The sequence below is a fragment of the Herpailurus yagouaroundi genome, unplaced genomic scaffold, assembly GCF_014898765.1.
Source record: "Herpailurus yagouaroundi ecotype Mexico unplaced genomic scaffold, PumYag 28, whole genome shotgun sequence".
Lineage (NCBI taxonomy): Eukaryota > Metazoa > Chordata > Mammalia > Carnivora > Felidae > Herpailurus > Herpailurus yagouaroundi.
This window is the reverse complement of record NW_024412376.1, coordinates 108,688,413-108,714,496: the sequence shown is the minus strand read 5'-3', so window position 1 is coordinate 108,714,496 and position 26,084 is coordinate 108,688,413. Positions and strand designations below refer to the sequence as shown.

The following is a 26,084-nucleotide window of genomic DNA, read 5'->3' as shown; positions in this document are numbered from 1 at the left end:
CAGGGTATGTGAGCAGGAGAGGGGCAGAGAGAGAGGGAGAGAGAGAGGATCCCAAGCAGGGTCTGAACTCATGAACTGTGAGATCATGACCTGAGCTGAAACCAAGAGTCAGATGCCCAATCGACTGAGCCACCCAGGCACCCTGAGAACATAATTTCTTATTAACTGATAGCTGGAAAGATAATGATGCAAGCCTCTATTTTCCTCAATAAAAGATTTCCTAGGACTCAAAGGTCACAGCACACTTTTACCTTCATTGAGTTTAGGTTTCGGTTTTGGTGACACTAGGAAGTAATAGCTTTGTCTAAAAATGTTTCGTATTTTAATTTTGATAGTCTTCGAACTTGGGCTTGTTACATACAACCTTTTCCCTTAGTACATGTAATGTAATCAAACCAGGTAACACAATGCCTGTGAGGAATGTGAATGAAAGTGGTTTAGGGAATGGACCAATGTTGCATAAAACTCCATTTTAACATAGAGTTCACAAATAATATCATAGATGATACTTGTGGCATTACCAGTTTTTTGTCCCCCCTTTCTTCAAGTCAGTTTTAGCAGACTTTTAAGTATCTTGGGAGTTGTGGGATGAGTTGTCTTGGAGAAAAAGAACAGAGCTCCAGAATCCCTGCCTATTTTTTGCTACAACAGTTGTGTTATCCTTTGTTTTCATCTGGCAACAAATGGTTATTGTGGATCAACTCTTGTCCTAGCCCATTAAACGTATTAAGTCTCTGTGGTATACTTGTTTGGAAAATTAATGAAAACCAGTTTAACTGACTTTTTTAAAATGCTTAAGAACTCAGGGCACCTGGGTGGCTCAGTCAGTTAAGTGTCCGACTCTTGATTTTGGCTCAGATCATGATCTCAGGGTCATGAGCTGGAGGCCCACACCAGGCTTTGTGCTGACTGTGGAGTCTGCTTGAGATTCTCTTTCTCCCTCTCCCTCTGCCCCTCCCCCCTACTTTCTCTCTCTCTCTCTAAAAAAAAAAAAAAATTGCTTAAAAATACTTTTTGAAAGTCATGAGAAGAACAGAAAAAAAAAAAAAAAAGAAGGGTTCGGGTTGAGGAAATTGCAATTTGGATTTCTTAACAGAAATCCAACCATCTTTTCTATCCCAAAGGACTGATAGCTCTGATGTTACAAATAGCCGAAAGCCACCAACCATATAGAGACAGCCCTGGGTTTCATGAAGAAGCTAGAGTTTGCACGGAGCTGAGAAACACGATCACTCACTATCAGACTCCTTTGTAGGGTAAGAGTGTGCTTCCTTTTTATTTCAAGAGCTGGCAGCTTTTACTCCTGAATCAGTTCTGAGAATCCGTTGATGATTTTTTAATTCTCTTGACAGTTCAAGCTGAAAGAAGTTTACCCTACATGATATCTGAAGACATCATTTAGATTCAAGTTCATGGAGTGTTTTACTATAAGAAAGTATTTTGGATACACAGTATCCAAGCTTGTTTCAGTTCCTGAAACAAATTCCAGCTCCTTTCAGTGCAACTGTGAAGCCTAGGTCAACTCATCACTTCAAAGAGAGACAAGCTTTTTCAACATTCAATTTTCCACAGACTCAAGTTCACAGACATTTGTATGAATGCAAGTATGGAATTTGTGCATTCATCAAATAGTAATATCCCTCTAATTTTGCTGAAGTGTTTCAGAGTTTCAGCAATTACAGCCTGGTCTGCTAAACGGTTGTCTCAGTTTTTACTACCCGTTTACTTTGGAGACATTTCATTATAATAGCCTTTTCTGTACTGAATCTGAAAAGGAGAAGGAGAAAAAGGGTATTAAAAATTGAACACAATTTGTGTGCTGAACCTCTTATAGGAATAGGCACCCAGCATACATACTCCCAACTTACTTTGTTATTGTTCTTTGAATCTCTCTTTTCTCTTCTTCATTTAATCTTTGAAGGATGGATTCCAGGAGAGGGAAATGAAAGTTAATGTACTGAGCCACCTGAAAAGGGAAACAGAACAAAACAAAACAAAAAAGAATGCAGATTCTGTGAGAGGTGCTGGGCCAGGAGGAAGCAAAGAGAGATTCAGGGTGACAGTATCCATACATCACTGCTAATTTCTTTTTCATCTTTGTCCATGAGGAAAATGCGAGCATTCTCTTTGGAAGGTCCCTGCACGAGCCTATGCAGTAGCGGGACATCTGTCTCCTTTAGCCGCCTCCGCTCTACAAATGAAAACAGGAATCAACTATAGTTAGCAGTTCATCGTAGAGAAAAAGAAGAAAGACAAGTTGTCCACTCATTTTGTTTCTTTAGCTCACGCGGGGAGAAGACCTAAGAAGAACATACACCAGGAGGCACTCATTCAAAGGAGTAAATTAAAAGTAAAACCTTTAAAAGAACCCAAGGAGAACTTCTTTGTCTTGCTAGACCTTAAGGTTTGATTTATATCTCAGATAATTCAATCTTGCCTTTAGCTTGGATGTTCAGACAAATCTCCAGTGCCATTTATGCTTTTACCAAGTGACACACCTAAAAATTCTTCATCATTTGTCATTCGTTCATTCAGCAAATATTTATTAATTCTTTCCTAGTTCAGTTAATGTATTTCCATCTTTCCAGTTGTTTAGGTCCAAAACTTTATAATTATCCTCAATTATTCCTTTGTTTCTCATCTCAATCAAATCCTTGGGTCTTCCTTAAAAACATGTTGAGAATGTCTTTCACATCACAGGTCAGTGTTTTTATTATTTCATTCATCTGTGGGCTTCATCCATGCCATGATAATGAGATGAGAAAGGAAATAACTTCCAATTTGTTATATGCCAAGAATTTCAAATTTCCAAAAGTTATAAATACTCCCACTCACAAAACCACTTCCAACTTTCTGTCAAAATAATTTCACATCTGTCATTTCATTTTTATCAGAACGAAGCACGAACAGAACACTGTGTCCTTACATTCATCTCCTTTCCTCCTTTCTCAAATATTTTTTGAGTTCCTACTATGTGTCAGGCATTGTTCTCTGTGCTGGGCACCTTCTAAAACAAAGCAGAGTAAAATCCACTTACGAAACTTACGTTCTAGTGGAGGACACAGACAACAAGGAGGATAAGCCAATGAAACATATCATGTATTAGTGATAAGTACTCAGAAGAAAAATAAAGCAAGGAGAGGGATAGAAAGTATGGGTCTGTGTAAATAGGTGTGTACAGGGGACAAGTATGCAATTATTGGCAGGGTGGCTGAGAAAGGCTTCACTGAAGATGTAACATTTGAAAACAACCAGAAGCAGATGTGGTATGGAACCATGGAGCTCTCGGGGAGGTGTGTTCCAAACACAGTAAGTAGATAAGTAGAGCATCCTACAGGTCAGTGCATGCCTAATGCTATCAAAGAGCAGCAAGGGACCAGGGAAGCTAACACAAAGATGAGGAAAGGAATATTAAATGTTGAAGTGAACACGTACTGGGACCAGCATAAAGACTCTGGCTTTATTGCGGGAAGGGAGACCCCTGGAGGATGAGAAGTGATATGACATTGTCTGACTTCTGTTGTTAAAGAACAATCTGTCTGCTATGTTGAAAGAGACTGAAAAGGGAAACGGGTAGACCGGTTAGTCCTTTCTACGCTGTCATCTAGGAAATCAATTATGTCAGGCACTTAAAAGTTTCAAGAATCAGAACTGTGCTCATCTCCTGGGTGGGACTTACCCCAGGAAAAAGTCAGTAATGTTATCCGTTCTTGTTTCCACAGAGTCAGAGTTCATGGTTTTAATTCCTCTGCATTTCTGAGGCAAGGCTACAGCCCCAGTAATTTAGCTCATCTTAACATACTAGAATCCTCTTCTGACCTCTACATGTGGTATAACTGCCTCCGCTGTTTGTTGTGTTCTTAATATTCCAGAGCAAGGTTTCTTGCTTCATGAATTTGCTTCTGGGATAATTATTAAGAAATACATATTCCCAGACTGTTCCTAGATCTGGATGGGTTTGGGAGTCTGTATTTTAAATGAACTTCTCAGGTAATCCTGAAGTGCACTAGAATTTGAAAAACACTGTTATAGATCCTGGGCTTAGTAGATGCGAGGTGTTAAAATGCACCTGCCTTTATTTTCCAGATTAATGCCTAAATAGGTGCTATAGGTTCCATTCTTCTCTCTGTTCCTGATCCCTAAAAGGTGCTACTTAGGGTTATCTTCTGTTCTGGATTTTGTGTGCAAGCATTTTTGACACGAAAAACAAAATAAAACATGATTTTCACAGATAAAGTTTTAACGAACTACAGTTCTGTGGTGAAAATAAACATTTTTTTTTCTAATTATAAAAATAATTCATGCTATCAGGGAGAGACACGAGGGGGATGTATGTACAAATTTTCAGTTATTATGTAAATAAGTTCTGAGGATTTAATCTCCAGCTTGGTGACCAGAGTTAATAGTATGGTATTGTACATTTGATAGTTGCTGAGAGTAGATCGTAAGCATTCTCACACATACCCAAAAAGCCTTAATTATGTGATGTGAGGATATGTTAATTATCTTGATCTTGGTAATCATCCCATAATGTATATGTGTATCAGGTCATCACATTGTACTTTCAATATAGCAATTATATTTGTCAATTATTCCCGATTATTCCTCAATAAAGTTAAAAAAAAATTTTTTTTTGATGTTTTATTTTTGAGAGAGAGAGACACACAGAGAGCAAGTGGGGAGGGGGTGGAGAGAGGGAGACACATAATCCGAAGCAGGCTCCAACGTGTCAGAGGGAGTGCGACGTGGGTCTCAAACTCAAAAACCGCTAGATCAAGACCTGAGCAGGAGTCGGAGGGACACGTAACTGACTGAGCCACCTGGTTGCCCCTTCCCCAGTAAAATCTTAAAAAACCACGTATGCTACTGTAATTGAAACTATGGGGAAAAGCAAAAGGCAGAAAGTAAAAATCACCTGGAATCCCAGAACCCTGAGACAATCAGCCTTACCCTCTGTGTGGCCTACCCTTCGTATATCTCTTTATGCACACACACAAACACACAATACGTACAGGTGGTCATGTCATACTTGCTGTTTTTATCACAGACATATTTTTAAAAAAAAAATGATTTACTTGTTGTTTTTGTTTTTCCTTCTGTGCCCCTCCTCCTTCCATCCTCTTTCTTGCATTGTCCTGACCCCCTAACGGGGTAAGTGGTGTCAGTGACTTCATATTTATCATTTCATACCTTTCTTCCTGATCATATGATCATATATACCCCTATATTTATTTTTTTTAATTTTTTTTCAACGTTTATTTATTTTTGGGACAGAGAGAGACAGAGCATGAACGGGGGAGGGGCAGAGAGAGAGGGAGACACAGAATCGGAAACAGGCTCCAGGCTCTGAGCCATCAGCCCAGAGCCTGACGCGGGGCTCGAACTCACGGACCGGACCGCGAGATCGTGACCTGGCTGAAGTCGGACGCTTAACCGACTGCGCCACCCAGGCGCCCCTATACCCCTATATTTAAGTAGGGGTTTGTAATTCCTCTAGAAAAATGGGATCATATGATATACATTTTTAGTCATGTTGCATCTTTCATGTAATATATATTATGGAATCCCCTCCATTTAACTGGTATAATCTGACACATTCCATTCAATGGCTGCATAACCACTTATTCAATCATTCTTCTGTGATAGGTGACTTTGTCTTTAATTTTTTGTCATTATAAATAGCCTTGCACATAAATCTATAGGTACTAGTCCTTTTAGTTTTGTGGAATAGATTCTCAGCAGTGGCATTGCCAGGTTAAAGGGTACTTATACTGTAAATTTTAATAATATTGTTAGAATGAGTTCCAAAAAAGTAAAGACAGCCATATTTTCACCAAAACTGCATGAAAATACCCTTTTACCCTTCACCACACCACACATAGGTAGAATCCTTCAAAAACATTTCGCCAATCCGATAAATGTGAGATAATATTGCGTTGTGGGTTCTATTTTCATTGAGTTGTCTTTTTGTTGTCACTTTGCAAGAACTATTTGATATTATACGTATTAAGTTTTTATCTGATATTTTTCGTAATTTGCTGTTTCTATCTTTTACATTTTTATAAGTCTGTCTCTGCTTTTTATTTATTTAAAAATTTTAAACATTTTATTTATTTTTGAGAGAGAGAGAGACAGAGTGTGAGTGGGGGAGGGTCAGAGGAGAGAGGGAGACACAGAATCTGAAGCAGACTCCAGGCTCTGAGCTGTCAGCACAGAGCCTGACGTGGGGCTCGAACCCATGAGCTGTGAGATCATGACCAGAGCTGAAGTCGGACGCTTAACCAACGGAGCCACCCAGGCACCCTTGTCTCTGCTTTTTATTTTATACCTTTTAGTTTTTTCCTAAACAATTAGAATATGAATATATACACACACCCTTAGAATTTTTACACTTTATATTATATTTCTTACATTTCAGCTTTAAATTAATAAGGACTTTAATTTTGTATATGTTTGAAGATCCGACTTCCATTTTCTTACAGTTGTCCTGGTATCAAAATGTATTATTTTATTCTGTTCAATTTCCAGCTCAAACATTCTGACACTTAAACTCTAACTGGAGATATTTCTACAATTTAATATATAATTTTTTTCAACTTAAGAGTTTTCAAAAAGATCATTTCACTATTGCCTTAGATTTTTCTCTAATCTCTCTTCCATCCTGTTCCCAGCACCCCACATATAGCCTCTTCCCAATGCTAACCTTTTACTCCCTACCACCAACTTCTGCATATTTTTCTCTACTGAGGAAGAGAGAACGCTCCTACAGCGTGTCAGACACTGTGTAAGAAAGAGGTAATAACAAGATCAGAGACAAATGGTATGCATTGATGACTGCAGTAAGAGCTAGAAGGAGAAGGGAAAGCCAAAAAGAAAGAGGTCCAGAAGTCAAGGACTTCAGTGTGTAACAATTCTTTGGAACTCTCCATAGACTCTCCCAGGCACTGACTGCCATTCAGGAAATTTTTGATGTCTGGCCAAAAAGCAAACTCTTTTGTATTATACACTCTTCTAGGATATCTTATTCGTAGGTTATCTTCCTCTGAAACTGTGCAATATGAATAACCTTCTAAAATACCCTCCCCACTTTTCTTCTTCTTCCCTTCCTTCCCTTTCTTCCACAGAAAGAGGGTTAGCTGCTCTTGGGCTTCCCCTGTGGGCAGAAAACTATAACATACTGGAATCGTGTAAAAAGAGGCATCACACTTACCTCCTGTTGCAAAAATAATGTAAAGTGCGAAATCCTGGGCACTATTTTCAATCTGTCAATGGAAAAAAAAATAAGCAGACATGAATTCTTTCATATTTGATTGATTGGTCATTGGCAGATGTTTTCTGAGCCAGCCAGACCCCAAATCTGTATCTTTTTCCTCAGTTTTGTTATACACTTTTAGACAAGAATCCTTTTCTGCTCCCTGTTGAGAGAATAATATAATCTCTCAAGGCCCAATTATGAAAAGGTGTTATTTGTAAGAAAGAATTCTTCGGAAACGAACCATTTAATTTAGATGTACATGTTCATAGGTCTTTTTCAGAAGAGTACATTTATGTACCTATAGTTAACTTATATACAAGACAGTTATAGCTCAGTTTAGTGATAAAGATTACCTTAAATTTTTGGAGAAGTTGCTCAATTACTTCTTCAGTTCTCATATTACTGTTTATTCTGACTTTAGTTTCTGATCCAAAGGCTGGAGTGAAAATTGATGTCTAGAAACAACAACAACAAAATATTGCCATGGAAATTCTTAAACTTACATCAAACTAACAAGAATCAATATGGTGAAACTGGCCTCCTTCTCCTTCTCCTACTTCTTTTTTGAGGAGCCCAATATTATATTATATTATATTATATTATATTATATTATATTATATTATATTATATTATATTTTAATACTTTATTGTCAAGTTAGCTAACACACAGTGTACACAGTGTAGTCTTGGCCACCCCTCACCCCGACCACCCTACAGAAGAGTCTCTTTGGTTTGCCTCCCTCTCTGTAACTTACTTTTCCTTCCCTTCCTTTTATGGCCATCTAAGTTTCTCAAATTGAGAGTGAAACATATGATATCTGTCTTTTTCTGACTGACTTATTTCACTTAGCATAATATCCTCCAGTTCATTCTTTTTGATTGATGAGTAGTATTCCATTGTGTGTTTGTGTGTGTATGTGTGTGTGTGTGTGTGTGTGTACAACATCTTTATCCATTCATCAGTTAATGGAAGTTTGGGCTCTTTCCATAATTTGTCTATTGTTGAAAGCATTGCTATGAACATTGGGGTACATGTGCCCCTGTGAATCAGCACTCCTGTATCCTTTGGATGAATTCCTAGTAGTGCTATTGTTGGGTTGTAAGGTAGTTCTATTTTTAATTTTTTGAGGAACCTTCGCACTGTTTTCCAGAGCAGCTGCACCAGGTTGCATTGCCACCAACAGTGCAAGACGGTTCCCGTTTCTCCACATCCTCGCCAGCATCTGTTGTTTCCTGAGTTGTTAATTTTAGTCACTCTGACCAGTGTGAGGGGGTATCTCAATGTGGTTTTGATTTGTATTTCCCCAATGACGAGTGATATTGAGCATCTGGTGAAACTGGCCTTCTTATGGGCAAAGAAAGAAAAATCACAAATCACCAATTTAAAAATTTTGTTTTCTTGTGTTTGCTTTCTTTGTTGTTGGATACTATGCATCCTTTTAAGCAACTTTACATTGTTTCTAGAATTAAGTTAGGTAAGACATCATTTGAGGATGTTCAAAACATTTTCACTAGATAATCATACCATTCTTCAATGTGGTTCAAATATTTAAAATAAATTAACTATAACTAAGAACAAATAAAACGTAATATTAATAGTGTTCCAAGACTCTAGAAGAGGGGGGTGGTGGGTTCAGCAGACATGGAGATGGGTGGGTTCTGGGTGGCTCAATGGACTGTTAGATAGATGAGCCTTATATTGGGAAACCAGTAAATAAATGTCAAAATAAACATTAAAGTGCATATATGCACAGCACTTGTGTGAGTAGAAATATGGATATGGAAATAATTTTTCAAAGTAGATATATGGAGGCTGTCTGGAATAAACTCTTGCTAAGTATGAGAAAATTCAATGTTCGTGGACATTGTGAGGCATTGATGAATCACTCTGTGACACATAAGACCAGTGCTTATGAGTTCTGTGGAGCCCTGGAGAGCCATACGTTCATCTGGCACTAAGGCAAGGATATGTTACATATGTGGCTTGATGTTGTTTATAAGAAGAATCTTTATGGAGTTTGGCAACGGCACTAGATTAGGATTTAGGAGAACTGGATCATAGTGTCTTCTAACTCCAACTTCGTCAACTCACTTCACATTGAGGCCTAAAGAGGCCTCAAGGATTTCATTTGTAAAATAAGAGAGTGGGACTAGATGACCCCAAGAGCCCATCTAAAGTACCAACATACAATGAATTTGGAATCATGTTTTTCAGAGTTTTAGATTAGTTTTGTTGGCCAAAACACATAATGAAATAAAATCATCTATCCTTAGTGCACGGATAGAAATATACCACAGGTCAAGTCAATAGTCATAACTTATATACAATATCATAATCTAACCCTCTGAAATGAGTGTTATTCGTGTCCTAACAATATTGGTGTTATCGTGGGGTATCATGATATAAAAACACATCTTATGACTCTATCAACTTAAACTCCTAGATGCCTCTCACTGCCCATCCATGGATAGAATGTTTTTTGGTTTTTTTTTTTCCTGCTAGTTATTACAATGCAGCGACTGGCATCTGTATGAAATATGTGTAGCTTGATCTCTTTGAACAAACGACAATAAAGCTAATGTAAATTGAGTTCTTCCTTTGTGCCAGACGCTGTGCTAAGTGCTTAGCTCCCCTTATTCCATTTAGTCCCATCAACAACCTTGTAAAGTAGGAATGATAAAGGCTAAGAGATGGAGGTAGCTTTAAACTTTGCTCAGCAAGAATTTGAAATCAGGTTGTCAAGCTCCGGCACCCAAGCATTTAGCCACTACACCATGCTGCCAACTTAGTGCCAATTTCATTCTTAGTACAGGGGTCCCATCTGGAAGCCGCTCATTTGGAACAATGTGGCTTTCACAGCCTTCTTTAACACAAATCACCCCACAAGATGATGACACGGCGTGATTCTGAGAAATAGAAACCAGGACAATTGGTCATTGCACATCTATGGGGGATTGTCAAAATTACTTTATGGCTAAGGGTAAATGCTTGAGCCAGGAAGATATCTAATTTGAACAAAGAATTCACGAAGGAAGTTTCTCCCCACCAGTCTCCAAAGGCATACCGTGGATATGCTCCCAAGGGTAGAGGAAGGAATAAGGTAGAAAGCCCTACAGGAAAAAAGCTTACGATGAATGAGTTAACATTTTGTATGAAAGGGCTCAGAATGGTACCTGGCACAGAGCAAGTGCTTTTTAAGTATTTATTAAATGAATGGATGAATAATTGCTGAAGTACCAGACAATGAAAAATTTGAGTTAAAAAAAAAAAAAAGACGACACATTGCCTACCTCTGGCAAAGTGAAATGTCTTACAAAAACTGTGGAAAAGAAACACATAAATTTAACACATTAAGTGAAAAATCAGAATAAAAATTATATCAGAATAAAAATTATAAACAACTAATCCTTGCATAAAAATGCTTGCATAAAAAAATATGTGTATATGTACAAGACCTGGAAGGAGATGTGACAAAATGAGAAGTTTGATTTATTGGAATAATAGGTCTATGGAGTTTTTTCCCCTCTATTTAAATGTTAATGTTCAAATGTACTTTGAACCAATCTCCATCGTAGCATTTACATTATTCTAATGCCATTTGTCGATTACTGATTTCTTTGCCCAACACCTGAGCTCCATGCTGGGAGAGGCATCATCGGAATCATCTTCAGATCCCCAGTGTTTGGTACAGAACCTGCCACTTAGATAGGGCTCATTCATCACGGTGGTTAATAACGGGTTCTGGAGTCAGACAAAGCTGGTTTCAAGTTCCGATCTGCTACTTAAAAGTAGTGTGACCTAAGACAAACTGCTTAACCGCTGTGAACCTCAGTTGACTCACGTAAGGTAGGGAAAATAATGGTACCTGTTTCATAGAATTGTTTTAGTGATTGATGAAATAATCCATCAAAATCCAATTTAAAACAGTTTAACACCTAACACATAGAGAGTACCCAATAAATATTAAATACACTACCACTATTTTATTAGTACTATTTTAATTGTAAGTTGAATTGAGCGGTGTTGTTAAAATAGACATCATTTTCGGGGGCGCCTGGGTGGCTCAGTCGGTTAAGCCGCCGACTTCGGCTCAGGTCATGATCTCGCGGTCCGAGAGTTCAAGCCCCACGTCGGGCTCTGTGCTGACAGTTCGGAGCCCGGAGCCTGTTTCAGATTCTGTGTCTCCCTCTCTCTCTGACCCTCCCCTGTTCATGCTCTGTCTCTCCCTGTCTCAAAAATAAATAAAATGTTAAAAAAAAATTAAAAAAAAATAGACATCATTTTCAAATGACATTAGCGGAATCAAAACTCACTTCGTGGTTATAGAAGTGCCCATTAATAGAGGCCCTATGCTTCTGTCTGTCTTTTCTGTCCATCATTGGAGGCTTCATCCTTTTTCTCACCAGGGTTGCTTCACTCATGGTGCGATAGAGCAATGGGGATTCTGGCTCTTCATCTGCATAAGCCTTCAGAGTGCTACTGGGATAAGATAAATAATCTAGGAAGAATAAAGATTATAAGGCCATATCATTTAGCTGCCTACCTCTTTGGGTGAATTTGTATATGTATTTAATAAGTAAATATGCAGCTAAGCAGTGAACTATAATGCTTCAAACAGTGAGAAATAGTATTCCATTTAACCTTGGGATTTTAAAGAAGTTTCTATTGTAATTAGAGTACCAACCCATAGGCATGGGAGATTTCATTTTCTTCTAGCATTGGTGCTTTTGCAACTAGGTTTTTGTGGTATCTCTGGTGCCAAGACACCATAGAATTCCCTTAGAATTTAGAATTAGAAATCAGAATTCCCTTGGGTTTAGATGAGTGTTTTCAAAGGGCTAACTGGAAGGACCCTAATATAAAAGATGCCAAGGGCCATCACACAAAAATAAGGGAATCCTGGAAGGAGTATCATGGTTGTTATTGAATATGAGTTGCTACAGAGACAGCAGAGAAGACTGACTTGAGAAACGTTTGGAAAAAATAACTCAACATTGGAAGTTGTTGGTACATTCATGAAGGTAATGTCGGCAGGGTACTATTTTCAGTCTGAAGTCAGCTTGGTAAGATGGCCACCCCAGAAACATGAACCCTGCTCCCAACCCCAGTCATCAGCTCCTCCTTGTATCTCTACATATTATATGAAAACCAAATCTATGTGAGATATATGACATCATACCAGACACTTATCAGAGTCTCAGTAAATGACAGCTAGTAATAATACAACTATCACATCATCATTATGACTACTGATGTCACATGCCATAGGAGCTGCCATTTACCATTGGTTTGTCATGTTTGATATGAATTCATTTGATGTTCAAGTTGATTTCTCTTTTTCAAATAAATGCTTGAAACAACTGGAGTCAATTACAATATACAATGTAATGTACAATATACAATTACAATGTTGTTGACAATTGTCAACAACAATATACTGGAGTCAATTAAATATATTGACTCCAGTATACTGGAGTCAATTAAATATATTGACTCCAGTATATTTGCCTCTTTCTGGGAAGTGTTGTCACGCAAATATCCATTAACTAAGACATTCAGCTTCTAAAAAGATGTAGAATTTAATGTGAGGGGCTTGGTCTGATATAAGAAGCTGCTGACTATAATAAATAATCCCAACTTTGGGAAAAATATTAAAGAATTTTATGTATACAAGTTTATTCAAACCATTAGCTTTCCCTAACCTAGTAAATCTAAGTGACTTGATGTAATTTTAAAAATCATCGTATTTTTATGTAGTAAAGTTCTTAAACATCACATGAGCACTGTAGTGACTTAAATTAGTATGATCCTAAGAGATATTTTTAACATAAGAGTTTTATTAAATAGTGGTGTGTAAACTGTTAAATTTCAGAGAAACGTTTAGGATTCATGATTTACATAAAAAATGTCTCTCCATTAATAAAAGTTTGATACTGACCTTCTTGGGAATCTGTTCCTTTAGATGCTGGAATCTGGGTTCTGTCCAGCTCACTAATACGGTAAAGATCATCAAATTCCCCCCAGCGTGTCATTCCCCTGAAAAGTAATAAATCTTGTAAATGGCATAAATTCTATTCATAATAAGCCTTATGATGATTTTCAGATTTAGAGTATTAATATGATACTGAGGGACTATGGTAGGCATATCCTAAATTATAACAATTTTATGATATTATTAAAATTATATTTATACTGGGATGGTCAGTGGGTATTTTAAATAATTCCTGTACTGATTTTGAGCAGATCTGATATAATAATTGAGGAAACCCTGAAACACAAGGTTATATAGATTCTCTAAAATGTGTGTATGCAAATGGAATTAGTGGAAACCAACATAATCCATCATTACACAGATACCTTACAATGCTCTTAGGAGAGTTTAGATATAAAACTGTTCATTCTGCCAACATGCTTTGAGTTCCTATTGCATTCAAAGCATTTTTGGGTAGAGTGGCTCTCAATAAGATGCGGTGCCTACCTTTAAGGCTCTTTACCACTAAGAATGCAATTTACAAAGGAGGAAAGTGTATGGGAAGCTTCTTTTCTAAAACATGATTTATATATAAAACACTAACAATTTTCAATGCATTCTAATAATTACAATACATAAAACTGGGCAGCTACTTATTTTTACCAGCTGGACCAACAGTCACTTTTCCTTCATTTATCTGGTCTTAGCCACGTCACTTCTCTGTGTCCTTATCTATAAGATGGGGATGATAACAGTGTGAGGTTGCTGAGAAGATTAAGTGGGTTAATTTGTGTAAAATTCTTGAAATAGTGCCCAATACAGAGTAAGCACTCAGTATGTGTTCAAAGTTATCATTTTCATTGTCTTCGTCATCAGAGTCACCTGTATCCATTTCATGATGGGTGAAGAATCATTAGGGATCCAAGATATTCTTGGGTTTCTCTAGGTTAATGGATACTGTTATTGCTGGGATTGGTCTTATTCTTACTAAAAATCTCTTCCATAATGTCTGTTTTCCTTATGACCAAAGACTGTAAGTGGTGGCATATGCTCTATCCAAATGTGACATTTGTAACATCGCTTCTATCCGAATGTCACTGGTGGCAACAATAACAAAAAATGCTTATTCAGACTAGTGGTGGTGAATATGACAAACACGAGTATTTTCTCCTTGATCTTTGAATTCTTTTCATGTCTTTTTACAACTTTTATGTCATTTGAGTCTCATAATAGTCTTATAATGCAAATAAGGTAATCTTAACATATTTGTTAGTTAATTTTTCAGTAAGCTCTACTATCCAGAACATAGCCAGTTAAAACACATGTAAGAAAAGTCCAAGAACTACAGGTAATAATAACTAACCCAAGGGAAACCTCTTCAGGTCCTGACTCAGATTCAAGTTATTCTTACGGTAGATAAAATTGCTCATCTTCCCCAATCGCTAGGAAATTAATTATCAAGAGGAAGCAGATGCTATTATCACAGAAAGAGTGGTAGTCATGGGAAAAGCCCAATATCAATAAAAAGCAGAAACTAAAACGGCAAGGCAGCCTGATGCTATTTCATACGGGGGAAGATGAGAAAGCCCAAGAGTGCCTGGCCAGTGGTATTCTATAGATCCTTGGTAATCTTGGTAGACTGGACACTTGTCCTCACTTTCTTACAGTTTAGTGGCATCACACAAATACAGGGGACAAACATGGCTCCATATATGAGTGTCTGGCCCTTTCCCCTCTCTACCCATCTTAGCAGAAAACACCAATTTTGAGCTCTGGATTGTGTAATTTGAAGAGTCACCCATGTGCAACTGTGCACATGGCTACGCTTGAGGGCAGTTAACCCGGAGTCGTTCAAAGAAAACTAGGTGGAACTTTATGCAACATCAAATAGTTTAACTTGCTCAAGCGCAAGACTGTTAGCATTGCCCTGACCATGCTTAAGGATGTATACGTTGGTAAATTTGAACTGTGGGCAAGTTTTCAAATGAGTTGCAAAATACAAAAGGAGGTAGTAATTTGATAGACAAATGGGATGTGGTTATTTTTCTACCTGCGTTGGGAGAAAAAAAAAAAAAACCTACACTATAAATGTTATTCAAATGTACACCTGTCCAGTTTCTGCTCTTTATGTCATTCTGTCATGATTTGTACAAAATGTGCGAAAGCTGATTTTAGAAAGATTAAAAACAGCAATGAAAACTAGTGCAAGTAAACATAACCTCAAGAAGGCTTGGTGGTTTTGTTTTGTTTTGTTTTAGGTTTTGAAAAAATTTCAAAACAAAATACTTGGACCAGATATGAGAGATCAAAGTACTTCCCACAGAATTGTTTCCATAAAGGATCATAAGGGGTCACAGTTCAAACAGACTGATTTATATTTAAGCTTCTACCACTCCCCTTAAGCTGACTCAGTGTGACTCATTTCTAAGATAATTAAAACAAACTAGCATGACAAACTGATGATTCTCTCAATGGGTGAACAGAAAGACAAGATCACAGCCCTTCCTGCAGCCGAGTACACAACTTCCACGCCCGTCCTTTATTCTACATACACCCACTGAAGATACCACATGAGTGACCATGTGAGACCAGAGGTAGAAGTTCTGCACACAGGGGCTCCTGGGTGGCTCAGACGATTGAGCATCTGACTCTTGGTTTTTGGCTCTGGTCTTGATCTCACCATTTATGAGTTCAAGCCCCAAGTCAGGCTCCGCACTCTGTGGAGCCTGCCTGGGACTCTCTCCCTCTCTCTCTCTCTCTCAAAATAAATAAGTAAAACTTAAAAAAAAAAAAATTAAAAAGTTCTGCACACAGAAACCCAGTATGAGAAAGGAGAGTTGAGGAGGGTTACAGAGTGAGGGAATAGTTCCTTTTATTTTATTTTTTTAATGTTTATTTATTTTGAGAGAGAGCAACCACATGTGCACACATGGGAGGGGCAGAGAGAGAAAGAGAGAGAGAGAATCCCAGGCAGGCTCCACACTGTCAGTGCAGAGCCTGATGCAGGGCTCAATCTCACCATACACCAAAATCAAGAGCTGGACACTTAAGCTACTAGGCCACCCAGGTGCCCCTAGTCCCTTTCTTTATATGATTTCATTCAAGGCTCAGAATTTAAATGAATGCTACCCTTAAGGATGGCAACCAGAGTGAAGGTGTCTAGGACCAGACTGAAACAAAGACAGGACCTTAGGTGGTTTTGCACCCCACTAGGGAACAGAGGCCAAGGAACAGCCACTCCAAATTATATGCACCTTCCCGCTGAGTGTTCAACTGCTTCCCACGGAGGATTCTTGGCTAATGAATCGTGACAATCTAATCTTGCTTTTGAGTGTGAGAGGAGTAGGATCTCTTTCTGATAATTCTCAACCTCCAGAAAGATCTGATACACCACAAGTGTGCCCTTCACTTCATATGTTCTCCTGGTAAGTTTCATTACTGTGGTAAAGGGCAAGCAAAGTTTTCTAGGGAATTCTTTCTCAACTTTAAACTAAGGGAAGTAATTCCTCTTTGGTTCACAGCAATGTGCTGATAAACAATGAAAACCACAGTTGGTGTCCATGGAAGGCACATCGTGAAAATATTAACTTTTAATCTGCCACAGTGTATGGACAGGCATCAATATCACTTTGTCTACCTGGTCTCTTGAAACTTTTCCCCACAGTGAGGATTTTTAGGAACAAGTGTTTTGAATTTTAATTTGAAAAAATTAAAAATATCTTGGGGGTAGCTATTTAAAAAAAAAAAAGACAATGTGGTAATACGAGTACCTTACTGTATCTCCTTGACATCTTCCCTTAATGTGCCATACTTATTAAGTTTTCATGACTCAAATAATTAAATTGCATCAAAAGCAGCCGGCTGCTCAGAGAACTTTGTAATGAGTTTTTCGGCAATATGACTAATGATAGCTAATTTTGCCAAATTCATTTCTTGTGCAGTTATCTAAAAGCAGAGCCCAGGGGTAATTTCTCCTTTTAAAGGATGCTCCTAGTCACTTAGAATCATCAGCCCCATCGGTCACCTAAGGACCTGAAGGGGAGGGTTGCAGGGCTTCATTAGGCTGCCCAAGTCTGTGGTCCCCCTTCCGCTCTTCCACAAATGCTGGACCCTTCGCCCATGGGCAGCCCTCAGCCTGGATGGGACACTAGTCAGAAGTGGTAGACAGAGGCAGTTTTCACAACAGAGCAGAGGTGATGTAGCTACCAGGATCATGGGGGCTTTATTCAATTTTGTATTTCGACTCTCTTCATTCCAGGCACACTGCTACGCACCCCAAATAACAGACGAATAAGGCATGCTCCATACCCTGAAAAAGCTCACAGGCCAGAGCACGAGGTGGGTGCATAAAAACACATTAACGGCGTGTTTTGAAAAACTGCCAGTGCACCTAGGAGAGACTGAAGGGTCAGAAAAAGGCTTTCTGGAGAATGTGTTACCTGACCAGAGTCTCCTAGGACTGAGAGAGGGGAATCAGGCAAACGATGTTGAAATGCAAGTAGACTTTCCAGGAGTCAGGAAAGTAAGAGACTGCATGGCATGTGTAGGGAATTAGGAAATGTTCAGAACTGCTGGATCATGTTTGAGAACATTGGCAAGGTGCAAATCATAGCGGGGCGTCCAGAGAAAAAGTGGGGCTTCCCTCAAGGCGATCCTTGGTTTTCCTTGCTTATAGCCTAAGATCAGATTGAGGAAAAGGTCCTGGCAGCTCTCTTTCCATCCTCTCTTCCTAGAATCCCAGCCCATCCAGTTATAGATGGCAGGATGGGAGAGAAGTCTTGGTCCTCCCACAGACGCACAACAGGGGGAGGAGTCAGAAAGTTAAGGATTAAAAAGGAGGGAAAGTGGGGACGAAGGAAGAAAAAAAGAAAAAAAAATTACATGCACAAGTCCTTCTCAGAGTATTTATTTTTCTAAAAATTGCAAAGGATAATGAAAAAAATCAGCCCAACTTAATGTATTCAAGGTACAGTTGCATAAACCCACACAGAGAACTGTCTCACATTGTTACTGAGCTCCAACTGCACTTTGTTGTGCCCTGTTGAACAAGATCAGGACAATCAGGTGGAGCATAATTAAATCTCCTTTCTAGAAAGCAGGAAGAGCCCTCTGTTCCAAGGAAAAGAGAAATTTAAATTTTATCTCCCCTTTTGGTGACAAGGCCAGGCTAACGGGCTAATGAAATTTGTCTTTTCTAACGAAGGAATGCAATCTTCCAGGAGAGAAACAACACAGCAGAGAGGTAGACCTGAGGTCCAGCCCAGTCCTGCTACATGGTAATTGGACATCTTGCACAAATTACCTAAACCCTTAGAGTTCTGGGTTCTGAACACCTACTTCACAGAATTGCTGGGGATTAAATGAGATAGTGTTAGAAGCTTTAGAGCTCCCATCTTTAAGAGTGCACACAATAAATGTAAGTCAATATGAGGATGATCTTCTAAGGAGTTAAAATGTGAAAGATAGGGGTGCCTGGGTGGCTACGTCGGTTAAGCGTCTGACTTCAGCTTAGGTCATGATCTCGCTGTTTGTGAGTTTGAGTTCCTCGTCGGGCTCTGTGCTGACAGCTCAGAGCCTGGAGCCTGCTTCGGATTGTGTGCCTCCCTTTCTCTCTGCGCAACCCCCCCCCCCCCAAAGTTTGTACTCTGTCTCTCTCTTTCTCTCTCTCTCAAAAATAAATAAACATTAAAAAAAAAAGTGAAAGATAGCTTACCTTTTGGGAAAGACATCTGGTGATTTCAACCTAGTAAAAGAAGGGATTTGTTTCTCATCTTGTATTTTTAGCTGTATAGGCTGTTTTACTCCCCAGAAAATGTCCAACATTCCTTCAACAATTAGTTTGCCATCTTCTGTCTGCAGAAGAAACCAATCATCTCAAACATTGTTTTTGTGTTATTTATAGAAGGTTAATCTTTTAACTGAAAATGGAGAGATCGAGTCTATAAGCCATTTTAATAGATAAAAAGAAATTCCCCGATAGGGTTGTTTGGCTTTTCAATTTATCCTCAAAATAATTCAATTTTGGAAACATTCTTTTATTTTTGAAAGCAGCTCTAACCAGTAAAGTCATAATGGTAATGATATGCCCACCAGAGGGCAGAGCATGTTAAAATGCTTTCTGAACTCGAGGATTCTTCAATGAGGTAGAAGGTTAATTCTATTCAACGTAAAATTAAAGCAGAATTGAAAACTATACTAAACTAGAAATCAGAAGAATAGCTCTTCAGAGATTTAGTGGCTATTTGCTCATTTCTGAACAGGAAATTTTTAACTCACGAAATTATTATGCAGAATGAGTTAGAAATGTATGAAAAACAGTGTAAAATGTATAACAGAAATTACATATTTGAAAAAATCAATAGCATTTGACTAATTTTTAAGTTGGAAATGTAACAAAAGAAGGAAATTCCATGCAAACACGGACTGTGAACACTTACTTTTTCTGTGGGTGTAAATATTAATGCCAAAGCATAGTCGAATAGAATATATTTTCTAATCTATTTTTCGCTTGTATATGTAAAAGTCTTTCTGCTATTAAAATAATGTTATCATTACAGAAATGATAACATAAAAAATGGTTTCAAAAAATACAGAAACCAAGAAAAATCACATTCCAACCATCCAATAATTACTATAACATCCAATAACTACTGTTCTTATGAAAAATCAATTATCAGAAAATGTAAAGGACTTGTTATTGGAGAGTGTAATGAACACTCCAGACTCTGGAACTGGATAGACCTGTGTTTGAACCTGGGCTCTGTCACTTCCTCACTGGGTGACCTTAGACAAGATGCTGAACACAGTTAAGCCTGCTGCTTCTGAAGAATGGACATCATTATAGTCCCTAACTCATAGGACCTGATATTTAATAAGCGCTTCATAAATGTTGTTGCTTTTTATTTCTTGGGCTGATAAACTAACTTCAGAGTCACTCCTGAAACAAAGTTATGCTCTTTCTCCCGCTTTTGAGTTCACATTTCAGATTACTGAGAGGTCAGGATACCCATCAGTTGTTTTGAACAACCAAACATAATTTAGTCTTTGAAATGGCAGCACATGATGCGGGTCCTACTTTTAGTTACCGATGTATAGCATCCCTTCTTTGTTTAATTATACTTCAACTGATCCCCTACATCAAAAACTCACAGAATAACTGCTCTTCTGAGATGATCGCATTCTTGCTTGCAAGAAGAAACACTCCAACTGTTATCAGATAACGTTAGGTTTTCTCATGTAAGGAGTATCAGAATATTTCTTTTTGAGACAGAGAGGAAGAGTTCACATGAGCCCACGAGCAGGGGAGGGGCAGAAGGAAAGAGAGAATCTTAAGCAGGCTCCATGCACAGCGCCCAGCCCGATGTGGGGCTTGATCTCACAACTGTGAGATCATGACCGGAACTAAAATCAAGAGTCAGATGCTCAACCAACTGAGCCACCCAGGTGTCCCAGGAATACAAGAATATTTTTTTTTAATTTCACAAAGCATCTCTTTATAGATGAACTAAATATGTCACCGAAGGCTTGTTTACACTAATTTAATCTCATTGTCTAAATCCTTAGGCTTCTTCTCTTCTAGATCTACCCGTATCCTTGGCAGTCTCTAAGATCCTTATATGCCATCTCTAAACTAATAGCTTCCAACTTTATATTTCTAGCCAAACCTTCCCCCTAAACTCCAATCGTCTGACTGCCTTCCTGACATCAAACTTAAGATGCTCCTAATTAACTCTTGATCTTTCTCCCATGAATATTTTCCTCTCCAAGTCATTCTGTTCCCATCTGGGTAAATAGCAGCCTTATCCTTCCAGTTGCGCAGGCCAGGAATTTTAGAGTCACCTTTAATCTTTCTTTTGTACTCAACATCCGATGCAGTAGCAAATCTTATGAGCTCCACCTTGAAAATACATCCCTAACGTGACTACTATACTCACTGTATCCACTACCGTGGTTCTGGTCCATGCCATTTCATTGTTTGCCTGGATTACTGCAGGAGTTTTCTTTCTCATTCTTCTCTTGGCCTTTCATATGAAAGGCCCAAGCTCCCCCATAGCTAGAGGGATTCTTGTAAAGTGAATCCTTTCAGATAATGTCACTGTTCTGCCCAAAACTCCCCAGTGGCTTTCCACCTCATTCCAAGTACACGCTCCGGTCTTCACAATGATCTAAAGACCCAGACGCTCTGGTGCTTTCCTCTGCAGTTATCTCTCTAGCTGCATCGTCTACTAATTCCCCATTCCCACAAGCTTCCTGCTCCACTGGCTTCCCTGCTGTACTTCAACGACACTAGCTCAGCTCCGGCCCCTTGGTGGGGCTGCTGTCTCTGCCCGAATGTGCGTCCCAGAGGCTTCTGCAAGGTTTGTTTCTTCACATCTTTCGCAGTCTCTGGTCAAACGCTCCTCTTCCCCTTCCCCACTTAGATCCCTGAGCTCTCGTCCCGGCTTTGCTGTTGTCCCTGGCCCTTATTACCATTTGATATACTACATATTTCGTTTCTTGTCGGTGTGCTCTAGTGTAAGAAGCATCGAGGCAGGATATTATGTCCCATTTCTTCATTGCTTTATCTGCAGCTTTTACAACAGTGTCTGGCACATGGTAGGCAATCAATATTTGCTTAATTAACCAGAGACTAAGAAAGCTACATGTCGTCCTCCATATTGCCCCCTTTAATGGTGTCTATTATTGAAATTCAGTCAGAATGCTTTGAGAATTCTGGACTCTCACTTTATTGACCAGTGAGTAAAGCTGGAAAGGTTAAGCAATCTGACAGTCTTACTGTGGACTTTACTTCACGTAATTAAAAAAAATTAAATGACTTTTGTATGGTAAATTGAACACTGATTTGCAGAATTGGGAAGAACATGCCTCACATTATATGTTCATAACATCAAAATTCGAACATTTTCCTCAAGGAAACAAACTTCTTCACATCGTGAACTTTGTAGAAACTTGAACTGAAATATAAATAGTCATTTTTTTAAAGTTTGGATTTTTTCTTAAATTATCTTCACAATGATATAGATCAGAGATCTAGGATATAGGATGATATTGAAATAATTAAAAATTAGGCCCATTTCTTTGTAAAGAGATTAGTTATTTCCTTTTTCTATTACGTATGGGAAGGTAACTGAAATATTCAATCAAACTAAATCATTTAACTTCACTAGTAAAGGCCAGAGTGGCTAGTAAGTTTCTCTGTGTTCAACTGCAATTTTAAGCCAAGTCACAGTGGCCTAAACTCAATGTTGTACCATCAAATGTGAAGATTTGAATAGGAGGTACAAAATTCCAATGTTCCTTACGGCCAGGAAGATACTGTAACGATGTGAAGCGAGCCCCATTAGAATGCAAGGCTAAGTGGAGAGATCTGTGGAGAACGAAGCATTCAAAGGAGGAGAAGAAAAGGAAGAAAGGAAAAGTCTAAGGCCAGTTTGCACTCCTAAAAATACTTTCTAGATTCAGGACTTTTCTGAAGTGTTTCTTTCACATTTTAAAATTTGTTATTATACCATAGTACACAGTCATTGGAATCTGATTCATCTTAACAACCAAATCAAACTATGTTACAGCCTGTGTCCTATTTATTCGAGCATTCCCCCATGGGTATGGACTGAAGATACTCTCTCCATTACAAATGATGTCACCACGGGATAATACCACCTTCTCTATCTGTTCTGGCACATTTGCAAGAAAGTATTATAATAGCTTTCTAGTGGAACTGTTGTTTAAAATCTATTCATACACTGTTTTAAAACTAGAAAGTAAACAGGTCATTAAAATGATTTAAAAAAAATTTTTTTTTCAACGTTTATTTATTTTTGGGACAGAGAGAGACAGAGCATGAACGGGGGAGGGGCAGAGAGAGAGGGAGACACAGAATCGGAAACAGGCTCCAGGCTCTGAGCCATCAGCCCAGAGCCCGACGCGGGGCTCGAACTCACGGACCGCGAGATCGTGACCTGGCTGAAGTCGGACGCTTAACCGACTGCGCCACCCAGGCGCCCCTAAAATGATTTTTAAATGCTTTTCCTGTCCCCAAAGCTGCTTAAAAGGTCACATGTCCCAGGACTGGGATTTGGTGATAGAGTCTAAATACGAAAGTCATGATCCAGTCAAAGATTCACCTGTTTTTCCAGACCACTTGTGCTGCTAGATTATAGACTCCAACCCATCCTGATTCCTTTATATAACCTCTATGGAATTTCTTTCTGTGAATTAAACCGTATTTTGCATTAGTTTCATGGGCTTACCTGTCCACATAAAATATGCAGGTTTTTCTGGTTCTCGTAAAAAATGTTATAGGTCTTCAATAAAGAGTTGAGTTGTTCCCTAAAAAAAAGTTACATTTGGTTATACTCATGCCCTTGGACAGTAAAAGGCAATAATATTCATTCAGCTCACATAGGTATGAGATAGGTATGGCTCAATGGAATCCTTACTGTTCTGTGGTTTTACCTTAATGCAGGTCATTGAAAATGGAAGTCTTCTTGGGACATCGACAAATGCTGGAGGGGCTAATTCACAAATAAATCACCAAAGAAGGGAAAATGAGGGGAAAGTGGTGAGAAGACTGTTGGTTGACAGGAGACAGCCATAAAATAGAGATTTGGCTTCACATTTCTTTTTGGTTTTGCAACATTTAAGCAGCCTACATTAAGCACCTAGTATGTGCCTGACATTGTGTTTCCCACCAGCGGTATAGTCACCATTCAGGAATGGTCGCTGCTCCCGAGTTACTTTTCCTGTGAGGCAGCTGGGCTCGTGGGAATAATGGTTCCTGACACTCTTCTCTCCTCTCCCCTGCCACCACAGCCTAAGATCCTTACCCTACCTAACCTACTGGTCCAAGCCATCCTCTCATCCCTGGATTACTGCAACAGTCTCCTAAAAGCCTCCCTGATTCTGTAGTCTGTTGTAACAGTAGGTATTATTTTGGTGCAAACATAATCATCTCCCCTTGGCTCAAAACTCTCCAGTATCTTTTAAAAAATGTTTTTAAGATTATTTATGTATTTTGAGAGACAGTGAGAGCTGGGGATGGGCAGAGAGAGAGAGAGAGAGAGAATCCCAAGCAGGCTCCTCACTGTCAGCACAGACCCTGATGTAGGACTTGAACTCACAAACTGTGAGATCACGACCTGAGTTGAAATCAAGAGCTGGACGTTCAACCGACTGAGTCACCCAGGTGACCCTCTCCAATTATCTTTTCATTATTCAGAATAAAAGCCAATAGCCTTCTGGTGACTTAAAAGGCCAGATGTGATTTGGTCTTCTGTTTCCCTTTGATCCATTTCCGACTATTCTTTCCTTCACTCACTACACTCTCTAGCCGCTGGACTCTAATATTCCTTGAATATGTCAGACACATTCTCACCTCAGGACCTTTGCACTTGCTCATCCCCATCTAGAATGAGCTCCCCTCCCCTACCCCTACTGTCACACTGTTAGCACATTTTCTTTAACGTTTTACTCAGAAGTCCTTTTTACAAGGAGTCCTTCCTGACCACTTGATCTAAAGGTTTGCCTTCTCCTAACATTCCTATCCTGCTTTCTTATCTCTGCTCCTTAGTCACCATCTAACCTTACACGTATTTTACTTATTTGTCTTATATTCAGTCTCTCTCACCGGACCGCAGCTCCACGAGAATAGGTGTGTTTGTATATTTTGCTTGCGCTACGTTCCATGTGCCTGGAAGAGTGTTTGGCACATAGTAAGAATTCTATGAACACTGGTTGAATGAAATGATCAGAGAAATTCTTATTCCTAAAAATGGAAACATGCTAAATAAAGGGGGAAAAAACATCTTTACATAAACAGTTTTATGGGGGATGGGGTGGGAAATCTCATATTAAATTTCCAAATATATCATTTGTTAAAATTCCTTCGATCTTCAATATCTGTTTCCCTCCCATAAGAATATTGGCTCCATGAGGGCAGCAATTTTGGTCTATTTTATTCATTACTGTCTTCCTAGTGCTAGAACAGAGACTTGATCAGAGTAGGCTCTTATTCAATAAAGATTTATTAAATGCTGAATGACAGAATTCATGTATATTGATTTTTATGCTTGATATCACGTAGACATACTCTTTCCATCCGACTTTCTAATTTTATTTTATTAAAAAAAATTTTTTTTAATGTTTATTTATTTTGAGAGAGACAGAGTGTGAGCAGGGGAGGGGCAGACAGAGAGGGAGACACAGAATCTGAAGCAGGCTCCAGGCTCTGACAGCCCCCAACGGGGGGCTCGAACTCACGAACAGGGAGATCATAACCTGAGCCAAAGTTGGACACTCAACCAACTGAGCCACCTAGGCACCCCTCACTTTGTAACTTTAATACACAGATTTTCAAGGTTCAATACACTTCAGTTGCCACATTAAAAAAAAAAAAAAGTTCTACAGAATTCCTCCATGCTATGGTTCCATTTCCAACTGAGTTACTTTAGAATTTCAATGTTAATGAATATTTCTGTTCTAAATATCATTGCACACACAAGGGATTCGTTCCCTTGGAGTCATTACTGTGGGATATCTCCTAAAAATTATTGTGCTGGTGAGGAGCATGAACACTTTTTATAGCTCTCATTATTGAGTGCTAGGGCAGCCTATAGAAATTTCTGGTTCACTTGAGATGCAATTCCTGATATGCTGAGCTGTGAGGGTTGTTATTAAGGCAAATGAATTTTTATATAATCTTATTCCCTCAGCTTCTGTTTCTGATAAAATTGCATAATAGGATATGGTACAAATATCCTTCAAAGTATTTACCTAAGAATCATGTATAATTAGAAAGATATTCTCAGGGAACAAGCCACTTGGAAAATGTTTCTGTACCTGAACAGAACCTGACTAAA

The 26,084-nt window shown here is 38.7% G+C and overlaps 1 protein-coding gene and 1 long non-coding RNA gene across 6 annotated transcripts in view; one reads left to right on the top strand and one right to left on the bottom strand.

The window, feature by feature from the left end:
* Positions 1-1,018: 1,018 nt before the first annotated feature.
* The window catches only part of RASSF6 (Ras association domain family member 6), a 49,431-nt gene continuing 24,365 nt past the window's right edge, over positions 1,019-26,084 (bottom strand). Inside the window, exons 2-10 of one of the 4 annotated variants that reach the window (XM_040481308.1) lie at positions 23,478-23,556; positions 18,941-19,080; positions 13,195-13,292; positions 11,570-11,754; positions 7,609-7,710; positions 7,211-7,262; positions 2,073-2,191; positions 1,869-1,966; positions 1,019-1,767 (exon numbers count right to left, since the gene is read on the bottom strand). In XM_040481308.1, the coding sequence (XP_040337242.1) occupies positions 1,692-1,767; positions 1,869-1,966; positions 2,073-2,191; positions 7,211-7,262; positions 7,609-7,710; positions 11,570-11,754; positions 13,195-13,292; positions 18,941-19,080; positions 23,478-23,556 (949 nt within the window). In that variant the 3' untranslated portion in view covers positions 1,019-1,691. Of the gene's footprint in view, positions 1,768-1,868; positions 1,967-2,072; positions 2,192-2,765; positions 3,008-7,210; positions 7,263-7,608; positions 7,711-11,569; positions 11,755-13,194; positions 13,293-18,940; positions 19,081-23,477; positions 23,557-26,084 lie in introns of those variants that run through there. The other 3 variants (XM_040481330.1, XM_040481298.1, XM_040481319.1) reach the window with 3 other exon arrangements.
* LOC121034494 (uncharacterized) lies at positions 11,983-24,281 on the top strand. Of its 2 annotated transcripts, XR_005792463.1 has the most exons (4): positions 11,983-12,277; positions 17,486-17,565; positions 18,431-18,503; positions 23,693-24,281. It is a non-coding gene; the product is annotated as an uncharacterized LOC121034494 (long non-coding RNA). The 2 variants fall into 2 exon arrangements; XR_005792462.1 differs by lacking the exon at positions 23,693-24,281 and having other exon boundaries at positions 18,431-18,762.